This window comes from Gloeophyllum trabeum (genome assembly GCF_000344685.1).
Source record: "Gloeophyllum trabeum ATCC 11539 unplaced genomic scaffold GLOTRscaffold_00015, whole genome shotgun sequence".
NCBI classification, from domain to species: Eukaryota; Fungi; Basidiomycota; class Agaricomycetes; order Gloeophyllales; family Gloeophyllaceae; genus Gloeophyllum; species Gloeophyllum trabeum.
The window spans coordinates 119644-139885 of NW_006920424.1; the positions used below are offsets into that span (position 1 = coordinate 119644).

At 52.1% G+C, this 20242-nt stretch overlaps 5 protein-coding genes across 5 annotated transcripts; all 5 read right to left on the reverse strand.

Annotated features, from left to right (window-relative positions):
• Positions 1-5: 5 nt before the first annotated feature.
• GLOTRDRAFT_132821 (uncharacterized protein) lies at positions 6-494 on the reverse strand (the record flags this gene model as incomplete). The annotated part of the gene is made up of 3 exons (XM_007871737.1): positions 6-25; positions 78-236; positions 296-494. The coding sequence occupies 3 exons, from the start codon at positions 492-494 to the stop codon at positions 6-8; spliced, it is 378 nt and encodes a 125-aa protein (XP_007869928.1).
• Positions 495-3252: 2758 nt separating this feature from the next.
• GLOTRDRAFT_48780 (ICMT-domain-containing protein) lies at positions 3253-4016 on the reverse strand (the record flags this gene model as incomplete). Its single annotated transcript, XM_007871699.1, has 3 exons — positions 3253-3686; positions 3747-3822; positions 3858-4016. 3 exons carry the CDS (start codon positions 4014-4016, stop codon positions 3253-3255), a joined length of 669 nt encoding a protein of 222 aa, XP_007869890.1.
• A 6189-nt stretch (positions 4017-10205) lies between these two features.
• GLOTRDRAFT_81033 (Metallo-dependent phosphatase) lies at positions 10206-11820 on the reverse strand. The gene is made up of 7 exons (XM_007871738.1): positions 11755-11820; positions 11545-11696; positions 11408-11485; positions 11126-11346; positions 10861-11053; positions 10656-10796; positions 10206-10594 (listed from the first exon to the last, which is right to left on the reverse strand). The coding sequence occupies exons 2-7, from the start codon at positions 11694-11696 to the stop codon at positions 10345-10347; spliced, it is 1035 nt and encodes a 344-aa protein (XP_007869929.1). The 5' UTR covers positions 11755-11820; the 3' UTR covers positions 10206-10344.
• Positions 11821-13020: 1200 nt separating this feature from the next.
• Positions 13021-16333, reverse strand: GLOTRDRAFT_65625 (acetylglutamate kinase ARG6). Its single transcript, XM_007871739.1, has 6 exons — positions 15969-16333; positions 15632-15917; positions 15185-15576; positions 13973-15134; positions 13332-13897; positions 13021-13271 (listed from the first exon to the last, which is right to left on the reverse strand). Exons 1-6 carry the CDS (start codon positions 16122-16124, stop codon positions 13170-13172), a joined length of 2664 nt encoding a protein of 887 aa, XP_007869930.1. The 5' UTR covers positions 16125-16333; the 3' UTR covers positions 13021-13169.
• A 1584-nt stretch (positions 16334-17917) lies between these two features.
• Positions 17918-19431, reverse strand: GLOTRDRAFT_140907 (uncharacterized protein). Its single transcript, XM_007871740.1, has 4 exons — positions 18632-19431; positions 18382-18578; positions 18070-18323; positions 17918-18003 (listed from the first exon to the last, which is right to left on the reverse strand). The coding sequence occupies exons 1-3, from the start codon at positions 18861-18863 to the stop codon at positions 18087-18089; spliced, it is 666 nt and encodes a 221-aa protein (XP_007869931.1). The 5' UTR covers positions 18864-19431; the 3' UTR covers positions 17918-18003; positions 18070-18086.
• Positions 19432-20242: the final 811 nt, after the last annotated feature.

Here is a 20242-nt window from a genome sequence, read left to right on the forward strand (position 1 = left end):
CTGAGTCATGGTGGGATTATTGGAGCTTGGAAGTGCTGTCCCTGTCGGAAAGACTGTCGAGCGGGAGGCGGAGAGACTGGGCGGCCGGTTCTCCTTCCCTCGAGACTTGGACTGGAACCTTTCGAGAGCCGCTGCTTGCCTGACAGAGTCGGGGACATTGGGACACGAGGAGAGGTGTCGGACCATTCTATCTATCTTGCCTGGCATATAAAATGAAGCTGTCTTGTCGGCCATGACTGTCCATATATGATAGAGTATCAGCAGAGTTTGTTTTAAAGAGATTACAGAGACATACCGCATGCCTCGGCATCTTCATAGCTCATCACTACTCCCGCAGATCCCGAGCTTTGACTAGTCACCCTCTGAAACTGTACAATTTCATTTGTACGGTGCTTGAGGCACGAATTGCACCATGCATCCCAGTGGACGGTGTCATTCTTGTAGTGCTGCGTGCCCTTCCGGAAGTATTCCCACCACTGAGAGACCGTCGGCATAGATCACTGATGATGGATAACGAGATGGGTTTCGCAGGGGAAGGTAACGCGCCGTAATCAACGTAACATTCAACTTCAACGAGACGCGCTTGCCCGGTCTCAGCTTCCGGGCGCGCAATGCACGTGACTATCTATGATATCATTACGGCCTCATATGGCAGGTACAAGTCATGTGCGGGTCACGCATTAACTCCTTAACTTTCGTCAAACCTGGGTTTAACGTGGGAAACTGGTCAAACCCGGTCCAGGAGGCAAGGGGTTCAGCCTTAACCGGCCCATCACTGCCCTCAATGATAGTATGGTTGACACTGCAACTTCAAATTGGATCAACAGCCAGTCTACCGGCCCGAGAGTTTGTAGGCGACATGGAGACTATATAGCGGTCGGTGTGAGCTAGATATGGTATTCTGTTCGGGTCTGGCTTGAGGTTAGGGTTCCCTTGCTCCTCTTCCAGTTCTTCCACCTTCGGCTCCAACTCACGAGCGTGGTAAGCTCGCGTATGTCGGGAGGAATGACGGAAATCGCTCCCGGAGGACCGTATGAGCACTTTGATTAATATATTCAGTATGTTCTCTGATTCTGGGGATATGCGGAGAGGATTATAACATCCGCGTGTATATTACCAGTTTGCATTGACAGGCACACGAGGAGAACCCTTGCGATCGCACGGCCATTTGAATTTCTTGGCTTGGCTTTGTTTTGTCTCGCTTTCGTTTCTATAATGCGTTGAACGTAAGTGAACACGCGCACTGCAGAACTCATGGGCCCTGTCGACTGTGACCCGCAGTGACCGCACTCGTATCTATGACTTACGACAGTTATAGATACATCATGGAGCTAAACAGAACGCGTCTGCTGGTGTTCCGCTGTGTCTCTACTGCGGAAGTCTTTCTGGACTTTCCTTCCGAAGTATATCGAGGGCATGGGATGTGCAAAGCTCACCGAACCACGATTCTCTCGTGTTCGTAATTTTCTTTCTCAGCCAAGTCCATCGATCGGGGCTTTAGCTTTTAGATACATATTTTCTCAGGAGACATCTGTTTTCATAGTTGTCTTATGGAAACACGTCTGTTAACCTCAAGGTCGCAGAACAGACACCTCCGATTCGTTGGTACGTCGCCCGAGGGGCCTCATATTCCCTTCTTGCCTCGGAATTGACCGTATTAAGTCTCCAGCAGATAAAGGTACCCCCCGGATAATGTCGGAAGACACCGACGCTTGCAATGGTAATTGACATATCGTGAGGCAACAGGGCGCTTGTCGGTGAAATTGTGGATTATTTGATAATATTTCCTCGTTACAGGCGTTCCCTGGCAGCTCAAGATATATTCGAATATGCGCTACCCGCAACGTGGTAATATATCCGTGATAAATCCACAGGCTATCCTGCAGTACGAGGAGCCACGGACTCTCTTGTATCAGTGCTGGCATCGCGCTGTCCAGTCAAAATATCGTCTCATTCCTCGGACAGATTTATTCCAGAATCACTGCGCGACCGGTTTCTTTACTGACGAACAGTCCGCTCATTCTGCCGGCTTTGCTGTGTAATGTCTGTCATTCAAATACACCTCCGGAGCGAGTGCCATCGGGATCTATCTCACTAACCGTTGGTCCGACATAGGTTACCTCCCGGCATCGACTCCGCAAGCCGGATACCAATATCCACACTGGCAGCACCCACCTGATTATATCTTCACTCGTACTGTCGCTACAGCTGATTCTAGTGGAAGGAAATTCTGATGATGATCTGTGGAGGAGCGTCTTTCACACCCAAGTGACGTGCACCGGATGCTTTAGCCGTTATTGTGGATGCCGGTAAGACCGAATGCCCTCTTGTTGATTACCGGCTACTCGCTTCGGTAGGCTCATGAGAATCAGCTAGTAGCTTTTTAGAGAAAGTCTCCCCCGCCGCTCCATGTCATCTGGCGCCCTTGTCTGACAAGTATATTAAGAATCCTCGGAACCGCTCGACCTCTCTTCTTCTTCTCCTGCCTATCTCCACGTGTATTCAAAATGTGCCCAGCCTTCTACTGGCCAAGTGAACGCGGCTGACCACGTCAGGGCAGGGACTATCACTGGACTAGACGGATAGGTCGCTCCCTTTGTACAGTATGTGTCTCCAGTCGGTTCAGCTGCATCTATTGCCAGGTCCCCCCTACTGTTGTTTCGGGAGAAGTTCCACGGTCTTGAAATTCAAGTAATATTCTTACCGATTCTCCATCGTGTAGGTGGTTGTTCTCGGCTGCTTTGGTTTTCTGCCTCTTTCCGAATCGCGACATATTAGAACGAACTGAATAATGGACAGGAATACGTGGCGCAAAAAAGATATCTGAAGTCTCCCGTAGTCTAGTCGACCGGTGTTTGTTTACCATGCATACCAATTGGCTGCACACGGCATGACCTGACCACATTGCATCGCGAGCATTACTCACTACTCGCTGATCGAACGCTCACAACTCTTGCTGCCAGAATCTTCACGTCAACGCCTGTCACTGCTTTGTCAAACAGACTTGCAGAGCTAAGTCGGCTATCAGTTCCCATGTCACCGAGACCACAGGATCTACGCAGCAACACCCTGAGGACCACGTCAACTGAATTGGATCGGTGGTACTGTGGTACCATTGGTAATCATTTGCCGAGGCTGTAGGCGACATGACATCAAGAACGCAAGTCTAACCTTCTTCCCTCAATATACTGCACCCATCCATCGCGGGAATGTCTACCATGAACCAAGCCTGGAGCGCCACAAGCTTTTATGCTAGACTAAACCTGGGATAAGCGTATAGGGTACCCGCGCAGCATAATCTTCCCAGATCTTTCCGAACTTAACTTTCAGTTCCCCATCTTCCACTTCCAACCTCTGTCTCAGACAATTCCCCGACCAGGCGCATAGCGCAAGCCACATGATCAACGTTACGGCACCTCCCCTCTCCATGACTCCGCACTGTCGCAACCAGGAGTTCTTTGAGCACATCACCGTAGTTGCACCGGCGAGCACGAGAAAAATGCCGGTGTAGCTCGGATGGCGGACATATGCATATGGCCCCTCTGTGACGAGGCGATGGGAAGGGTCGATGCTGACTTCAAAAGTGAATAGACGACCCAATGTTCGGTAACACCATTTGCGGAGGACGCATCCCAAAACCATGAGGGTGACCCCCGACAGGAATATTGGATCGACCTCCATCAGCGCTACGGGTAATGGTCGGAAGCAAGTGTATCTCTGTAACTGTGTCGGAGCGAAGGCTACACCATATGTCGCTGCAGCATCAAATAGAGCTGCGAGCGCAGCGCCAGCCTTCGCGAGGCACGTCCGAAAGTAAGCCCGCTTGTCATCTCTCACATATAAACACTAGCACGAACCTGGCAGCTGAAGGTGACCCAACGAACCTTCTTCTCGAAAATATTCCTCTTCTTGAGCTGCTGCTCAGACGGGGGTGGAGGATTGGGTGCTCGGAAACATATATGAGCAGATCCTGCACAAACAAGGAGGAGAGCGATCCTGAGCGACGGAGAGTGCATCTTGCACCTAGCCTCTAATAAAGCTAGGAGCATGTTACCAGCCTTTATAAGGTCGACGCTGTGCCGAATACCTCATGACGATAAAAATACGCTACACGGGGTTGTAGGTCCTGATGGATCATTTTCAGGCCAAGGCAATCAACGAAGGACACAGGCCCCGTCGTAGGTAAATGAGAGGTAGGACCCCACGTTTAACTTGGGACTTCCCTGGCGGATACCCAAGGAAGAGATCACAATGGGCCTCTTACCTAAATAACTTCAGCGAAGGGGCTGTACTGCATCGCAACCCTTTCCCTACTTCCGCCGCGCAGCCGGAGCATCTGCATGATCATAGAACCAGGTCGCCGACCTTCCGAGACGAGGACTTTCCCGTGCAAAGACACCCACAACTCTACACTCTAACATTAGTTGGTCTCCCGGCTATTTGCTTGAGCCGAGATATGCAGAGGCGCGAGAACAGTCTAATCTTGTCTGTTCGCCGGTAATTGATGTCATGTCTTCTGTCTGGATTAGACGATTCTGAAGACCGGACATTCTGCCGAGTCAGTTGCGCCCTCGGAGACTTAACACCCTGCCCGTACGACGTAAGTGCCTTGATAATGTCGATGCGGACGGTGCTGCACCGCACGGAACCGACAACCTCCTCTAGAACGCTCCCATGCTGTCCAGGATACCACGCCAAATGGGTGCCTATGACAATCAAACCTCAGAGATTCCCATGGCACGCTCGTGCGGCGGTTGCGCATAAATGGCCGGCATCTTCTGAGCTGAGAGTAGATCTATCCAGATATGATAACGATAATCTTCGGAACTGGGGCTATAAAACAGCGAATGCCGGAAGCAAATATTAATCTGAGATTACAATCGCCTTCGGCCTTCCTACGTTTCTCACTTTCGCGCATCCTACGAACAACTCAAGACTCGTGTAAGTCAGCAGCAGCAATTTGAAACGGCTTCAGCGGCATGCCAGTTCATCTGTAAAGGCTTCTCACTTCAACAGGGTGTCGGTCACTTTAAAGCCAGAAGTGTTTCAAGGATAATGCCGGACGCTCACTGGTTTCCACTTGGCCACCATATGCCCGAGTAGTATCGAATGTCATCATTTGTCACAAAGGGCCCATATTATGACGGAATCTATCGCAGCACGCCGCTCGAAGGGTAAGGTCAAAGTCGAGCGTGGGTACGAGGGTAAAATATGGATGACTTTACCAGTTTCCCGACACTTCCCCTGATGTGAACGTCATACTTTACCATCGATGCTGAGGAGTCGATTTTGAGAAGGGAGATGCCCCATCAACCTGATGCAGCGGCGTTATCTCCATACCTTCCAACGGCATGCCGCCAATCTTGACAAACCTACATAGGCCAGCCTTTCCGCCCGCCACGTGGCACATCATAATATTATTTGAGTATATGTGGTTGCAGCGGTCGAGAAGGATGTATGCCCTACACCTCGGTCGATTGAGTTGAGTAGAAAGCACGTAATCCCTCAATACGCGGTATGTGACCATAACCTTCGAAATTATCGAGGAGTCTGCGCACGTGTCTGACTCGGGTGTCCTCATGAGCTCCTCATATATCCAGAGCTATCACCTTCCGCGAGAGTCTTTGCTTCCTCAATTCCATGGACCCCATTCCAGGTACCAGCAGACTAAATTCGCAACCACGTATATGCCCGTGGCGGAACGGACCCTACTGAATGTATGAGATCCCGAGGTCCCAAGAAGACTTGCGCGCGTGAAAGACGAGCCAGACCTATGGCCGTCCGTGCAAAACACTTGACACGACGGACCGGGCTTAACTTGTAACAGCGTTTACGCCAATATAACTGTCGTACCTTTTGATGGGCATGGCACCCTTCCGTTGCACAAGATGCATGGAACGGCCTTCAAGTCTAAAGCTCGGGATGGGCGGGGGTTAGGGAAATGAAAGCCGACCCCGAGTTGCGATTCATTAGGAGCACCGGCCATCTAGGGAAGAAACCGAGTCTACAAACGGTGACATCCGAGTTATTGAGCTAGCGGCTGCCACATGACGCTCATATATACCAGATAGGAGATCATCATAGCAGAAGACCTTCTGCCTACTAGCCACTTCAGGCGCACCAGATGAGAACATCCATGGCAAGCTACGCAGGGGGGAAGCCCGGCGAAATAGTGGACATAGAAGAGTGCAATGAGGAGTCCTGTGAAAGCGTGCCCTTCCGAGCATGAGAGTGTTAACGTTCGCTGTGACAGAAGACCTCGATGTAATCAGCCCAACTTACAGGACCAGGGAAGGCATCTGTGAGCCCGAGTAGGACGACTCAGTTTCTTCTTGGGAATCACACGCCAAAGCACTGGAGCGAAACATATCGGACATCGACCATTAAGATTTCTGGTAAGCCATGGTACCTCTCGCTATCATTGCGGTGTTGCTGTAGCTGCGAGCTAAGTTGTACTAAGTAACATACGGACGACGACTATATGGTGTGATGACCTCAGATAATGCAGTTGGCTCCCGCGTATATGTCGGATATTTTAACAGGAGACCACACACCGCTTACCTCTTAACGGATATTTCGATGACTGGTTTTCATTCCATAGCTTCGATCCATCATTACCGAGGCCCGGGCAAGGCATGGCATGTTCGGGCATCCTATAATCGACACCGATGGCAGCGAAGCGAGAATTTTCTCTCGCCCGCATGAAGGTCTTTAGGCTCCGCGAAAGCGGCGAATATCTTCTAGACGAGAGCCTTCGCAAGTAAATACAGCACCACATCAGGCTCCTAGAACCATCCGTCTCGCGTCCTCGATCCTCTCTGCTAGGGCGTGTGTGAAGATGTTATCTAATATGGCTTATATAATGCACTTTATTTATAGCTGTGTTTCCTGATTAAGCCGAACGGTGAGGATGAGGACGCTATGAGACGGCTGGCCCAACTCGTCGTCCGAGGTTTCACCGGAATTATGTAAGGTAGCTAAGCGACTAACGACGCGTCGGTTTACCGTTGGTTTATTGACGTTCGTCGACTGCCCGATTCGGATTGAGGCTTGCTCTTCGAGCATGTCCTCTGCTCGTCTGCACATTGACGGCGGTGGGACAGGGATAAAATCTGACGGTAATATAGCAAGCCATTTCTTAGATAGTGAGATAGTGAAACAATAATACACGAGTGTCTAGGGGTCTGTTGCTATATTTTCGATGAATAGATTAATTTACATACAATGCAAAGTCCAAGCACCAAGTTCTTCATTGCAGAGTAGCCTGAGACCTTTTAATATTGTGTGTGTAGTTAGTCTCCTTTGGCTTTGGTATGCAAAGAGAAAGAGAGAGACCAGAGCAGCTTGCCCTATCTAGACTGTTGTGGTAAATAGTCATTCATTGTTTTATTTGTTGAATTGGGATGTTCCCAGTGCAGTTGGTGAACGTGCATGTCATCAATAATACAGATATAGCACTACTCTGATATAAACATCTTTAAGTCCACGACGCCGTCAATGTGCAGACGAGCAGAGGACATGCTCGAAGAGCAAGCCTCAATCCGAATCGGGCAGTCGACGAACGTCAATAAACCAACGGTAAACCGACGCGTCGTTAGTCGCTTAGCTACCTTACATAATTCCGGTGAAACCTCGGACGACGAGTTGGGCCAGCCGTCTCATAGCGTCCTCATCCTCACCGTTCGGCTTAATCAGGAAACACAGCTATAAATAAAGTGCATTATATAAGCCATATTAGATAACATCTTCACACACGCCCTAGCAGAGAGGATCGAGGACGCGAGACGGATGGTTCTAGGAGCCTGGCACCACATATGCCTAGAGCATCAACATATTGTAGGGGCGCTTTGAAGCGCGTGCGTGACAATGGTGACATGTCCTGTCATGTTGCGGGTCTGTGTTAGTTTTGTACATTCGAGCTGTTGAATATCACAGGCACGTCCAATCTTCCACAGTAGTTTGCTTGACGGGGATGAATCCTGCCTTTGCCCTAAGGATTTGGCTCTTCATGCCCTGAAAAAGGTAGTCATGCTATAAAACGAGGTGGTGTCACCAGCTGTCACCAGCGCTACGGAGCGAACGACTGCAGCGAGACAACTGTGAGTCAAGGCCAGTGGAAATTGACAATGTCGGAACTTTCCGTCATCCATTATAATTGTGAAAAGACATCGACACAAATATCTGCGGGTGTCCTTGCCACTGTCCCTTGTGCACCACATCAATATATTGCCACTATATTGGGGTTCAATAGCAAGTACAAATCAAAGCGCTGGGAGGCGTTTGAAAAAAGCATCCTTAATTATAATGCACTTTTATTGAAATTATTTTAGGATTATAATTCATTATAAGCAAAAATCGTATTATCATTAGAGCGAAGGATTATTATCGGATTATATCCAATTATATGCAATGACGGAAATCTCCGACAAATATTTTCGTATTTTTAGATACTTTAAATATATTTGCATATGTTTACCTGTATATTTTGGAGGCCACAGACACTTGCATGACACTCCCTCGACCTACTCTACCTGCATCAGGTGTGCGTCATACGGGGACGCGATGCTGTCGAGTCACTCGAGTGCGTCGCGTGAGCGCATGCCTTGGCAGCCACCAGTCACATATAAGGTCGTTATTTTTACTTTGCTCTGCATCATGGCACAGCCTCGCCAGTGCTCACTCACTCGCGTTCTTAACAACTAATAACTTCGGTCAAGAGACTCTACGGACTGCTAGTAGAAGGCAAGTCGAATCAGCCGGTACGAATCTGCAAACTCAAAGTCTCAGCATCCTTTCATAATAGCACGTAAGACATCGTCAGTTGTGTCCTATAACTATTATTGAGGTCACAGTCTAAGATACTCCAACCTTTTAAACACGATATAGTCTCACATCTGGAACATCTAGGGCAAACTCGTTTGAGCACTATGTTGTTCGTTACCGGCACTTGGGTAAGGCCCTTTGTTATTTTTATTTAGTTGATCAAAAACTACTCGCAGCCAACATCCCTCAGCCTCTCACACTTCCTCCTGAGCGTTACTCCTTTTACTCGTTCATGTGCTGACTTCAGTGACCCACATTGCTTATCCCTTCCTGAAATCATACGTCTTGTTATCCGTCCGGATCTAATTATTCTTAACGCTTGATACAGGTGTCCAGTTCGCTCATAACATAGGCCGTGACTGCCTGACTTGTGAGCTACTTTCGTGTGTCCAGCTGAGACATGAGACGTGATGAGGTTCATAGCTTTACGGTATGTTCTCAGGCCATCGATACTTGTTGATGCTGTATCTAGTCGCCGCTACTTTATAATCTCAGGCGCGCGAAAGCACGAAGCGGGTGTCAGCTTAAGCTCGCTGGTCAAGGTTTACCTAGAGCTTCGTACTGTGCGTGCAATTGATACACAACCGGCGGCTGATAATGATATATCGGTGCGGAATAGAACAACAGGATGGTCAGGTGGACTGTGTCGTCTCACCATGCAGCATGGAACCGCCGGCTAGCTAAAAAGCGGTTGGTGTCCCTACCACAGGCGCCGGACAGGTGTGGGTGTGCCTACGGTGACGGTGAATTAATCCATCGTACAGATAGCCGTCTCCTGGACCTTGCGGAGAGTAGAACTCTAGACCCTTCATCTGTATTCCCTGAACGTCCGTCTCAGTTCCTATGCCTGAAGTAGGAACTGCACCACTATAGGTTTCGCACCGAGACATGTTGCATTCACCGAGTCAGGGACTGCGGCAACCGCTGCCAGGCTTCAACGTCAAGACTCATAGAAGGTTCTTTGATCAGGTCTCCAAAGCATGCGATATAATCTGCGCCGTTGCAAGGGGCACTTTCCTCCGAAACTCCGAGGTTAACTCTAAAGTGATCTGTTCAGCCGCCTTGTGCGTCCCTCCACGGTTGCACTCGATGTTCTGGCTCCCGCACGAATATAGCGCCAGTATTCTACGTCGGAGCCAGCGGTGAAGGAGCTTCTCTTCGGGCTTACTCTGTATCAGTGCCTATCGATTATGGAGCCTGTCTGGTTGGTTTTCCGACGTTTTGCCTTTCCCATCCTTATTATGCTCCGTGATATCCCGTCAATAGATATAAGCCTTCACTCAATCACGGTGTTGAGTCGATTACCAGAAGTAAAGTTTAGACGCTCATCTCATCTCAGGATTGAGGTCCAATCCTGTACGTAAGTGCGAGGCGCTACTAAACGATTTCAGTTGGCCGCTGCTTTCGCTGCTGGCGACGTGTGCTGTCCAACTCCTGTTGTCACATTATTGATATATTCCTGATACGTAGTCTGCAAACCATCCCAAGCCGTAGATGTCCACTGAACGATAGAGTCTCAGTTCACGTCGTCTCGAACCGCTTCAGCGCCCTGGGTCTCCCCGTCACCCTCCTCCCCTGTGCTATGCGATCCGCTATATGCTCTACAACATCACCGTCTTCCGTCTCCTCCAATACCCGCTTAATGAGGACTTCCATATTCCCCGGACTGCCCGCCTTCTGCAAGCGCATACTCGGCGCAGGCACCAGGGGGAAGTGTGAAGGCGGCGGTGAGAACTCGGGAAGCCGCTCGTTGACAAGGTCGGAACGGCGCCTGCATGTCAATCACAGTCAGAAATACGCGGAATCAACGGGCTAAGAGATAAGAGACATACGCATCGTCAAATGTCCGGATATATCGTCGGACGTTGTTGCCCTGCACCGTCAGAGCATCAGGCCCAAGACGAGGCGCCAGACCAGACGCCGACGGGCCCTCATCGCTGGGCGACAACTCCGAGGCGCTCTCTGCCTCCTCTCTGGCAAGCGTAAGCACCCACATCAGTTATGTGGAGTGTATTGGAAGTCCAAGCAGTCACAAACCTCAGCAGCTGGAAGATCCGCTGCATCTTGCCCACAGCCAAGATCTTATTCTTGATCTCCTGCCGCCGTTGCGCAATCTCCGTCGCCGACATGCTGAGATCGACAACCGTGCGTGTCTCATCTTCTTCCGAGTCGACGGAGTCGAGCTCTTCCTCGCTGCATATACTAAGAATAGCGAGGAGCATCTCAGTGACTAACAGCGATTGGAGATTAGTACGTGTAGGGCCGGGATCCGCCACGGAAGAGAAGGGAAGAGGGGACGTACTCTTGGCGCCAACGAACGGCAGACTCCAAGTGAACGCGTCCATGAAGTTCGGGAGCCAATAGGGGTGGGATGTCCAGTTGAACTGGCGGATCGTAATGTTCTTGTTCGCATACTTCAGGATCGCGCCGCGGTTGTGGTACACATCCAGGTAGTTTGGCGCGGAGAATATCGTGATCACGGAGGTGAACTTCTTTGTGGGAGTCTTCCGGTACATGCGATACCTGTATGGCAGAAGACGTCATTCTCAAGTTGCTCTCTGCACGAAAGAGGGAAGGTACTTGCCCTTCGTCTTGCGCTTCGTGCCCTCGGATGATACCAAGAAGGTCGTTACGTTCGAGGAATGTGCAAGCGGCGGCATATCTAGCCAGGAAAGTCAGGACCAGTGATGACGCAGCGCTCGAGCGGGGATTTGAACTAACGTGAAGAAGTACGAACAGCCCCTTGTCTCGTTGTGTCTGAATCCGTACCCCATCACGCTTGGATCGTCTGGACTATCAAAGTTGGCAATGGGGTCGGCCCATAGGAGATCACATAACAGGCCATGAGAGCCGGGTTCTTGGAAGCGATCCATCTGCGAAGAACATAACTTAGTTGCAACGTCGGAAATAAACCTCAAAGAAAGACCCTGCCTTATAGATATCATCCAAGGTGACAAGCTGGGGGGATATTCCTCCGTGAACACAGAAGAATCGGCCATCCACTACCGCTGCAACGGGTAGGGCGCAAAACGATTGTATACACTCGTCATACACGCGCTCCGAGTACTTGTGTAGACCTTGCGTGTATGCCGATGAGAACTTGACCAGGACGGACATGAGGCGTGCTTACATTCCTGCTTGAACGTAAAGTATGCAGTCAAATGCCGGCATTCGTGGTTGCCTCGTAGGAGGAATATTCGATTAGGGTACCAGATCTTCAGGGTATACAGAAACAGTAGACACTAATCCATGCATTCGATCGTTGGCAGCCATATAGAAAACGATGGAGACGGAAACGCTCACTTCAATACCAAAACAACCGCGATCCACATAATCTCCCAGAAATAGATAGTTCCCGTTCTCCACCGGCCCTCCAACGTCAAACAGCTTCATTAGATCATACTGCGCAGACGGCTCTGAGCAGGGACTTGATCGAGGGTCAGAGATGGCGAGCTCACGTATTGACCATGGATGTCTCCGCATACTGAGCTCCGCCGGGCTCGTGTCAGGTCGACGCCCAGCCAAGCAGTAAGAGCCAAGACTCACTCGTTACAGGGCCATCGACCGTCAGCAGGTTAGGCTCCCTAGACAAGACCCCCGTCGCTTGTTGAAGAATGGACAAGGCTTGGAACTCGGTCAACCGACCTTCCCGATAGAAATGGTATCGCAGGAAGTCCACGTTCGGTTTCCGTCCGCCGTTTGCGTCCAGCACCCAGAGCTGTTCCTCGGACGGTTTGAAGGCAGCCGGTTCAGGGACCTGTGGGAGACGTCATTGCACGATATACGCAAGAACCGCACGGATTCGGGAAATGAAGATCTACGAACAGACTTGACCTGCCGTTCCGTCGTGTTCGGGGGAATATACGGCGGACGCACTGTCCTTGGCTTATCCTCTGTCTCTTGGATGCGGTAGAGTGCACTTTGATAATAGCCGGAGCCTTGGCCGTCGGCGGCCATGAAGTCGGTTTGGTTTAGATACAAGGCGCTAGAAGAGAAACGATGTACGAAAGTGGCCGGCACTCCACGCTTGAAGTCATGCTGCTTTGTGTACGCCGGAGGAAAGCAAATAGCATTTGCGCAGCGGTGTGTCTCGTCAACATGCTTTACAGCTTGCAGAACTACAAGAAGGATGTTGAGGTGATGCTAACGCATTGGCATTAGGATCCTTTGTAGATGTCTCTATTTCCATTGACACCAATTCGGAAGGCGGGACCACATCCCCGGCGCTATTTTAACGATGTTTACTACCCGCCGTAAGGCAATTCTATCGCGATAGTTCTTAAGTACTTTTAGCCGTTATGTAGTATATGGAGCAAGATGACCACCCAGACGGAGATCAAACCCATTCAATCCGTAGGTATGCCAGCGTATTCATCATATCCCAGAGCCAGATTCAGGTTCTGCAGGCACTGCGTGGCTGCGCCCTTAAGCAGGTTATCCAAACCACCCTAAGGAGCACAGGAATACGTCAGCTTCGAGCAGGAGTTTCCGCCACAAAGAGTACTCACGACCACAACGGCCCTATCGCCCTCGCTATGCACCTGGAACCCGCCGACAGTCCAGCCATGCTTATTCTCCACGTCCTTCAGCACGGGTACTTCCCGCTTGATCGTGATCAGCTTCTCCCCGCCGTACCTGCTCTCATACAGCTGCGCAACGTCCTTCGCCGTGATCTTCTCGCTGAGCGGCATCGAGAGCACGGACAGTATCCCGCTAAACCATGGCGCCACATTCGGGATGAACGCGATCTTAAGTGGACTGGAGGGGTCGGAAAGCAATCGCGTCAAGTGACGGCCGGCTTCGCGCTCATGGATGTGGTCCGTAAGAGAGTAGGGCTTGACGCCGCCCGCGAGGCTGTCTGGGGTGACCTTAGGCAGGGTAACCGGCTTGCCATGGGAGTCGGTGGTAGCAACTGTACCCGCGCCGCTGTACCCAGACATGCCGAAGACGGTAGGAAGCGAAGCCCGATTCGCGTACTTCAGGAGGGGCGCGATGAGCAGCTGCGAGGACGTCGCATAACACCCCGGGTTCGATATCCTCTTGGATGCCCTGATTGACTCGCGTCCATACAGCTCTAGCAGACAGCAAAGAGAGAGACACAATTCAATTTCAATCATTCTAATATACATTCACGGTAAAGGTCCCTCACCGGGAAGCCCATACGTCCACCCATCTTCGAACCGGTAATCCGCGCTCAAGTCCACAATCACGCTCGCGTCTCCGCTCTTGCGTGCTTGCGAACCCCGGTCGACGGCATCCACAAAGGGCTTGCACGCGCCGTTCGGCAGGGCCATGACCCACGCGTCGACTTCGCCGTCCTTCTCCATCCGCTCAACATCTTCCACCGACAGATTAGAGTACGTGACGGGAGCTTTGGTGTACGACTCGAGAGGGTACCCAACCAGCTGGCGGGAGGAGACGTGCGTCAGGTTGAGGTAGGGGTGGCCCGCAAGGAGGGTCGTCAACGCTTGCCCGGTGTATCCCCTCGCACCAATCAAACCAAGCCTCTTCGGCTCCGTAGAGGGAGCAGAGGCCGCGGTAGCATATCCTCTCGACGACCCAGGGATCCTCCTTGCCAGAGTCGAGAAAGCCTTGGACCCGCTGGGGCCCGATGGAGCTGCGGCGCCGCGGTGAGGTGGTGCAGAGGGCCCGACGGGCAAGTACGCCCGGTCGAGCCGCCCCTTCGCCTCAAACTCCTTCACGATCTTCTCCACCTCCGCGACATCCTGCACGCCATACCAGAACAGGCTCTTCCCCGAACGCGTGAAACTCCCGTCCGCGCGCTGGAAGTGCCACGCGCGGTTCTCGTCGTCGGCGTTCGCGGTCCAGAACAGCCGGCGGTAGTCCTTCTTGATCGCGTTGAACACGTTGTCCACGACGCTGTTCAGGATGCCGCTGCGTGACGCGAGGAGCTTCGTCATCACGGGGGTCTCCCCGGGCGGGTGCGAGACAATCGCGACGACGTCGAGCGGCTCGTCGCCATACAGCGTGTACGGCGCCTTCTTCAGCTCGTTGAGCACGCCCGTGACGCTCGCCTCGCCGGACAGCACGTCGGGGTCCCGGTCGTGGATCACCTGGCGGAGGCGGTCGGCGCCGAGCCCCTCGACGGAATCGTGCTTGAATAGCTTGTACCCGCGGCGGATCAAAGTGCCGGCACCGCTGTCCGTGAACAGCTCCTTCTGCAGCATTGACGCAGAGATCACAGCGACGGAGGACGAGCGCGGCAGGTGGTCCAGGAGCTCCTTGAATTCACGCAGCTTCAGCTTCGTGCCGTACTTGACCCACGGCTGCTTCATCAGCGTATCGTATTCCTATGATAATCGTGAGATTCTGTCCACTGCAATATATGAGAAACACGTACCTCGTCCAAATTGATGACATCCAGTTTCTCGCCAGTTACACCGTGGAACAGGCCACCCTTCTCGTTCAGGAACACAATCTTGAGCGGCTCCAACTCTTTGGCAAGCTCGCCCGCAGCGATATCTGCGTTGACATTCAGAATCTGTCCTTCCGGCGATTCTGCGAGACTAGTCAGGATCGGCAGAGCACCCGCTCTAATAGATGCCTCCAGTGGCCTCTTGTCTACGCGGGTGATCTTGCCGACCAGGCCGTATTTCTCCTTGTCCAGGTAATCGGCGGTGAACACGCCAGACGTGATAGGGCGCGCACGCGTGCCCAGCTTCTCCAATGCCCCAACCAGCTTCAGGTTCTCTTCCAGGAACACGCGGCGGGCGATCTGCAGGGTCTTTGCGTCTGTCTCACCCGGTAAGGTACACTGATTACACAGACCACGAACACAGACACGCACCTGTGACCCGTATGCCATCAATGTAATCGGGGATCACTCCCTCCCGCTCTATAATGTCGTTGAGCTGCGGCCCGGCTCCGTGCAGGACGACCGGGTACAACCCGACCCTGTACAGGAAACTCAAGCTATGCGCGAGCTCGTCCAGTTCGTCGAGGACCGCGCCTCCAACTTTTATCACCGCAAACTTGGCAGGGTGAGACGGGTGCGAGGACGAAGAGAAGATGCGCAGGTAGCGCTCGACCTCCTGCTTCGTACCGATAGAGTACAGGAGGCGCATGATAGTGTCCTATACGCCAGCTCAGTACGCGATAAACTGTAGAATTGGGAATCCACATACCCGATCAGTCTGCGCGAGATTCTGCATCCCTCTAATCTGCCCATTATTTCTCTTCCTCACCACGGACAGGGCAGCCTGGCGCTGGCCCGCTACGACCACTGCCCGCCTCGCGCCCGTCCGCACGGCGATGCTGGCTGCTCGGGTGGCTGCAAGCATGTTGAACTACTAGTAAAGGGGTACGGCCAGCCAGTCAATCCGGATCGACCCTTTTATAAGTTAGCCAGAGATATGCAGTGAAGCAATGAAGCCGAGCTCGGAATAGAGTCGTATAGCAAAAGTGACTGGATAGGAGACCCCGTACACAGGGCCGTGAGAGTCGCCGATATGAGAGGATCTGTGGGGCAGGACTACAGTCCCGGACAACCAAAGACAACAAATTCGGTGACCGGATTTCCTGAGGTCCAGCAGCCGTGGGAACCCCAATTTTATTGCAGAAACGAGTGATTTCGACTCTAAAGAAGAGATTGGCACGAGCCGATTTCCCATAAACCCCCTGTAGCCTTCAATAATGGGTCGGGATTAGCCAAAATTTTGGCCGTATACAAAACAAATCGGGAAAAATGCGGAAAATATGCCAATCGTCTCCTTTCAATGAGCTGAGTCTGATTCCGGCTTAAATCTAATAATTGGACCAGCCGATATGCAATAATAGCTCTCATAAGTGCAGGCCAAATATGGCAGTCAAGGTAACATGTGTAATAAATTTGAACTTCCTTGCCAGTGGGCAGCCTCAGAAGGAGGTCTGAAGTCTTCAAAAGCCTAGATGCAGCTCCATGCAAGGGTTTACAGGTCCCCAAAGGCTCAGGGCATGACCTGGGAGGTCCGGTGACTGTGTAGAATGTTGTTGAAATGGCCCAAAATTTTGGCCATATCACAAAGTCGTGGGAAAAATAAGGGGACCTCATTTTTGGATGTTTCCAGCCTCCCTGAGTCCGAATCTGAAGTCGGTTTCCCGCCAAAAAATCTCGTTCGATCAGAAATCAATTTGTTGCCTTTGCTTGTCCGGGACTGTAGTGAGACTCTGTGAGATGAAGGCCGTGTGCGCGCGTTCTGCGCTGTTTTTGCCTGGTAAGCAGCCCCGTCGATCCTCCAAGTCCCTTCAGAGAACCAGAAGCAAACTTCAGAACGGTGCAATAATGCAAGCAAGGAATGCTCAGCGCTCCTGGGGTCCAGTCAGCACCTGACTTTCCAGCGACGTCACGAGACTCGAACGCGCTCCGTGACAATGCAAGGCCCACCGCCTAGTGCGAAGTAGTAACTCTTCCGTGGAGTCTTGCCAATATGAGTGTAAAATGCCCTGAGCTCCGAGCGACTAACCCGGATTTCCCGCAGTGAACGCTGGCTGAAAGAGAAACAGCAAAGTAGAAGGAGAGAAAGACGGCGCCGCGAGGGATGTTGAGGGGAAGATGTTGAGGGAAAGGTGTGCCTTCACCCATACTCGAGAGTTGCTGCCAGTGGCTTTATATACGCTGACCGTGGAGGATAGTTGTGGCAAGCAGAGAGTCCTTGCCACAGTGCCAAAGCAGGTAATGCAATCTCCGTATTAAGGCAACGCATTGTCTCGATCCGGTCATATACGGGAGATCATCCGGGAGTTGGACCTTCTGGCTCGATCTCCACGAAGTAGTTCTGCGGTGTCTAAGCGGTGTCCGACGATTCATGATATGTACGACATCCAGGCCAGCATACCACACGATGTGTGGCTTCACCTCCTTCTATGCGTCCTCCGTCTCGCGCTTACTCGTAGCATGGTCGAACTGAGAGCATGACAAACTTCAGTTCCTTCTAAAGCTTTCTCAGATTAACTGACATTCCGACCCTCGTTCATCTTGAACAGTATCCTCGTTCTCTCATATACTAAGCTCGAACCATCGAAGCGAGGTTGCTGGACACAAGTTCTTATGCAATCAGACGTAATTGTACTGACCACTCAGCAAAGGAGGTGCGAATTAAGTGTTAATTCAAAGCATACTATTACTGAGCTACGACAGCGAGGGAGTAGATGTGGCGTGAGGGGTATGTCGGAAGTAATGGTCTACCAACATACATTGTTGTCAGTTCATTAATTGATTCATTGTAGTGATCCATGAGGAATACATACATCAGGTCATCGGCCGCTTAGAGCTTGAGAATGGAGATCACAGTGGCCAGGTTGAGGTTCAGGATGATCGGAACGATGTCACCAATCAGGCCGAGGACAGCTGAGAGCAGGCCACCAACAACGGAGTTGACGGCGGCGAGGACAGCAGTCAACAGGGCGGCGACGGCGGCGCCGAGGGCGTTGAGCAGGGGCTGCAGAGCAGCGAGGCCGGTGCCGACAACGTTGAGGAGCGAGTTGAGCGCACCGAAGACGAGCTGCAAGAGTAGCTTGTGAGCAAAGAATGTAGGGCTGCTAAAATAGACATTCGCTGACCGTCAGGATGTTAGCAACGAGCTGGGCAACCTCGCCGACGGTGACCTGGGCGGTCCCGGTGACAGAGGCAAGGATGACCTCGACGGGCTGGCCGACGAGAGTCTGGAGCTCAGGGACGACACCCTTGAGGATACCCTCAATGCCCTGGACGACAGGCGTCAGAGCATCAACGGTGGCATTGTCCGCCTTGATGAACTCTACACAGCTTCAATCAGAATGGCGCTAAGTGGGAAAGAAAATATCACCGTACGGATCTGCTGAACGAGGGGAGTGATCTTGGTCTGGACCTCAATTAGGATCTCCTGGACACCACGAGGAGCATCCGTGCGGGGAACGATGCCGCCGACAACGGGGACGCCGGACACGACACCCTTGACGGTGTCAAGGGCACCAGAGACAGCAGAAGTGTCGACGGGGGCGGCCGAAGCGAAGCCAGCGAAGGCGGCAGCGGCGACGGTGAAGATGGCGGTGAAAGAGCGCATTTTGTAAAGATCGTGGGGGTAAGTAAAGGAAAAGGCAGAGAAGGGTTTTGCTTTAGGAGGGGAGGCGAAGAGCTGACGTGAAAGTCAATGGGGAGTCGCACCGAATATGCTTGGGCTTTATAGCGCTCGCCTCAGGGTTGCTCGGGAGAAAATAGGGATGCGCTCGGTTCTCTGATGTCACGTCAGAATTAGGGCGAAGATCTTCGTCTGATCGGTTGCAGAGGAGAGTAATAAAACCGCCGCAGTACAGACGAGATGGATCCGTCGGGTGCGAGTCGAAGACGCGTTCCATTCTTCCATACCCTTGATTAATTTCGCGTCTCCCGGCTCGGGCTCGAATCCCTCACATACCAAGGTTCCATACCACGTTCCACCTGAAAGGGATATCTCTTCAGGAACTTGGATGGAGCGTGTCTGCTGGCTGCACAAAGGATGACCTAAACTCGCCAAACCCAAACAGGTCAATCCCCTTGTTACCTAGAAATCACAGAGCGGTGGAGTACACAAGAAGCATATGAGCGTTGAAGAGGAGGACAGCGCCAACACGCGAAGTCGTTTCAGCAGACGCAGCGGCCAATCGCAAGCAGGCGTGATGCGTACGGCCGACGAGATGACGGAAACATCTTAGCAACGAAGTAAACGGATGACGGGATCGAAGACAAGGCTTGCGTTATTTATCGCCCGGCCAAGCGACGGAAGCTGCAGAAGGCGGGGGTGGAGCGGACACCGTTACCTACCGTTACCTTCCGTAACCCCAGTTATAATGACGGAAGCACTCGCTTGGGTTTAGCGTTTAGGCCGCCTGCAGGGTCAAGACGTCTCGGACCCGTATACTCACCCGAGTGACACCAAAAGCGAGATTCCTTAGACTTGGGACTACGCCCCAAGACGCGAGACCAAGGGGTCTTGAAAACCTTATTTTGCCACCCCACCTGAACGCCCCCCCTGGGTACCCCACCTCGTCCCCCTTGACTTCAACGCTCGAGCATCGGTCTACATACAGTACACGTCACCGCCTACACTAGTATAATAAGGCCGTCCGCTACTCTGCTCGACACCCCGTCCTCGCTGTCTTCCCCGTCGACCACCATGCCCTTGCCGCTTCCGGCCGCGGTCCGGGTAGAAGTCTGGTGGCAAACCCCAACCCTAGGGTGTACCGCCACGGGTCAGGTGACAACGCCAGCGTCGGCGCCCGGCGTGTCGTCGCCGCCCGCTTTAGGCCTGTCGTCGTCGTCGCCGACGATGAGCATGGCTGTAGCATTTGTATGTAGTCGTAAAAATATGGAATAAATCTCATTAAATACACAAAATTCGTTTGATGGATTTGACATGTATGCGCCGCCACTTACACGCTCCGATCGAGCGTCGTCGCCGTCAGG

Excerpts from the sequence above, each read along its gene's own strand:
- GLOTRDRAFT_81033 (XM_007871738.1), bottom strand. The coding sequence starts at position 11,696 with ATGGATCGCTTCCAAGAACCCGGCTCTCATGGCCTGTTATGTGATCTC. Across the intron at positions 11,054-11,125 it reads GCCGTTCGTTGGCGCCAAGA|TCACTGAGATGCTCCTCGCT; the intron begins GTACGTCCCCTC and ends AATCGCTGTTAG. Across the intron at positions 10,797-10,860 it reads CGGATCTTCCAGCTGCTGAG|AGAGGAGGCAGAGAGCGCCT; the intron begins GTTTGTGACTGC and ends TACGCTTGCCAG.
- GLOTRDRAFT_65625 (XM_007871739.1), bottom strand. The coding sequence starts at position 16,124 with ATGCTTGCAGCCACCCGAGCAGCCAGCATCGCCGTGCGGACGGGCGCG. Across the intron at positions 15,135-15,184 it reads ATGTCATCAATTTGGACGAG|GAATACGATACGCTGATGAA; the intron begins GTACGTGTTTCT and ends CGATTATCATAG. Across the intron at positions 13,272-13,331 it reads GCGATAGGGCCGTTGTGGTC|GGTGGTTTGGATAACCTGCT; the intron begins GTGAGTACTCTT and ends TGTGCTCCTTAG.
- GLOTRDRAFT_140907 (XM_007871740.1), bottom strand. The coding sequence starts at position 18,863 with ATGCGCTCTTTCACCGCCATCTTCACCGTCGCCGCTGCCGCCTTCGCT. Across the intron at positions 18,579-18,631 it reads TCCCCTCGTTCAGCAGATCC|AGTTCATCAAGGCGGACAAT; the intron begins GTACGGTGATAT and ends GAAGCTGTGTAG. Across the intron at positions 18,324-18,381 it reads TCGTTGCTAACATCCTGACG|CTCGTCTTCGGTGCGCTCAA; the intron begins GTCAGCGAATGT and ends CTACTCTTGCAG.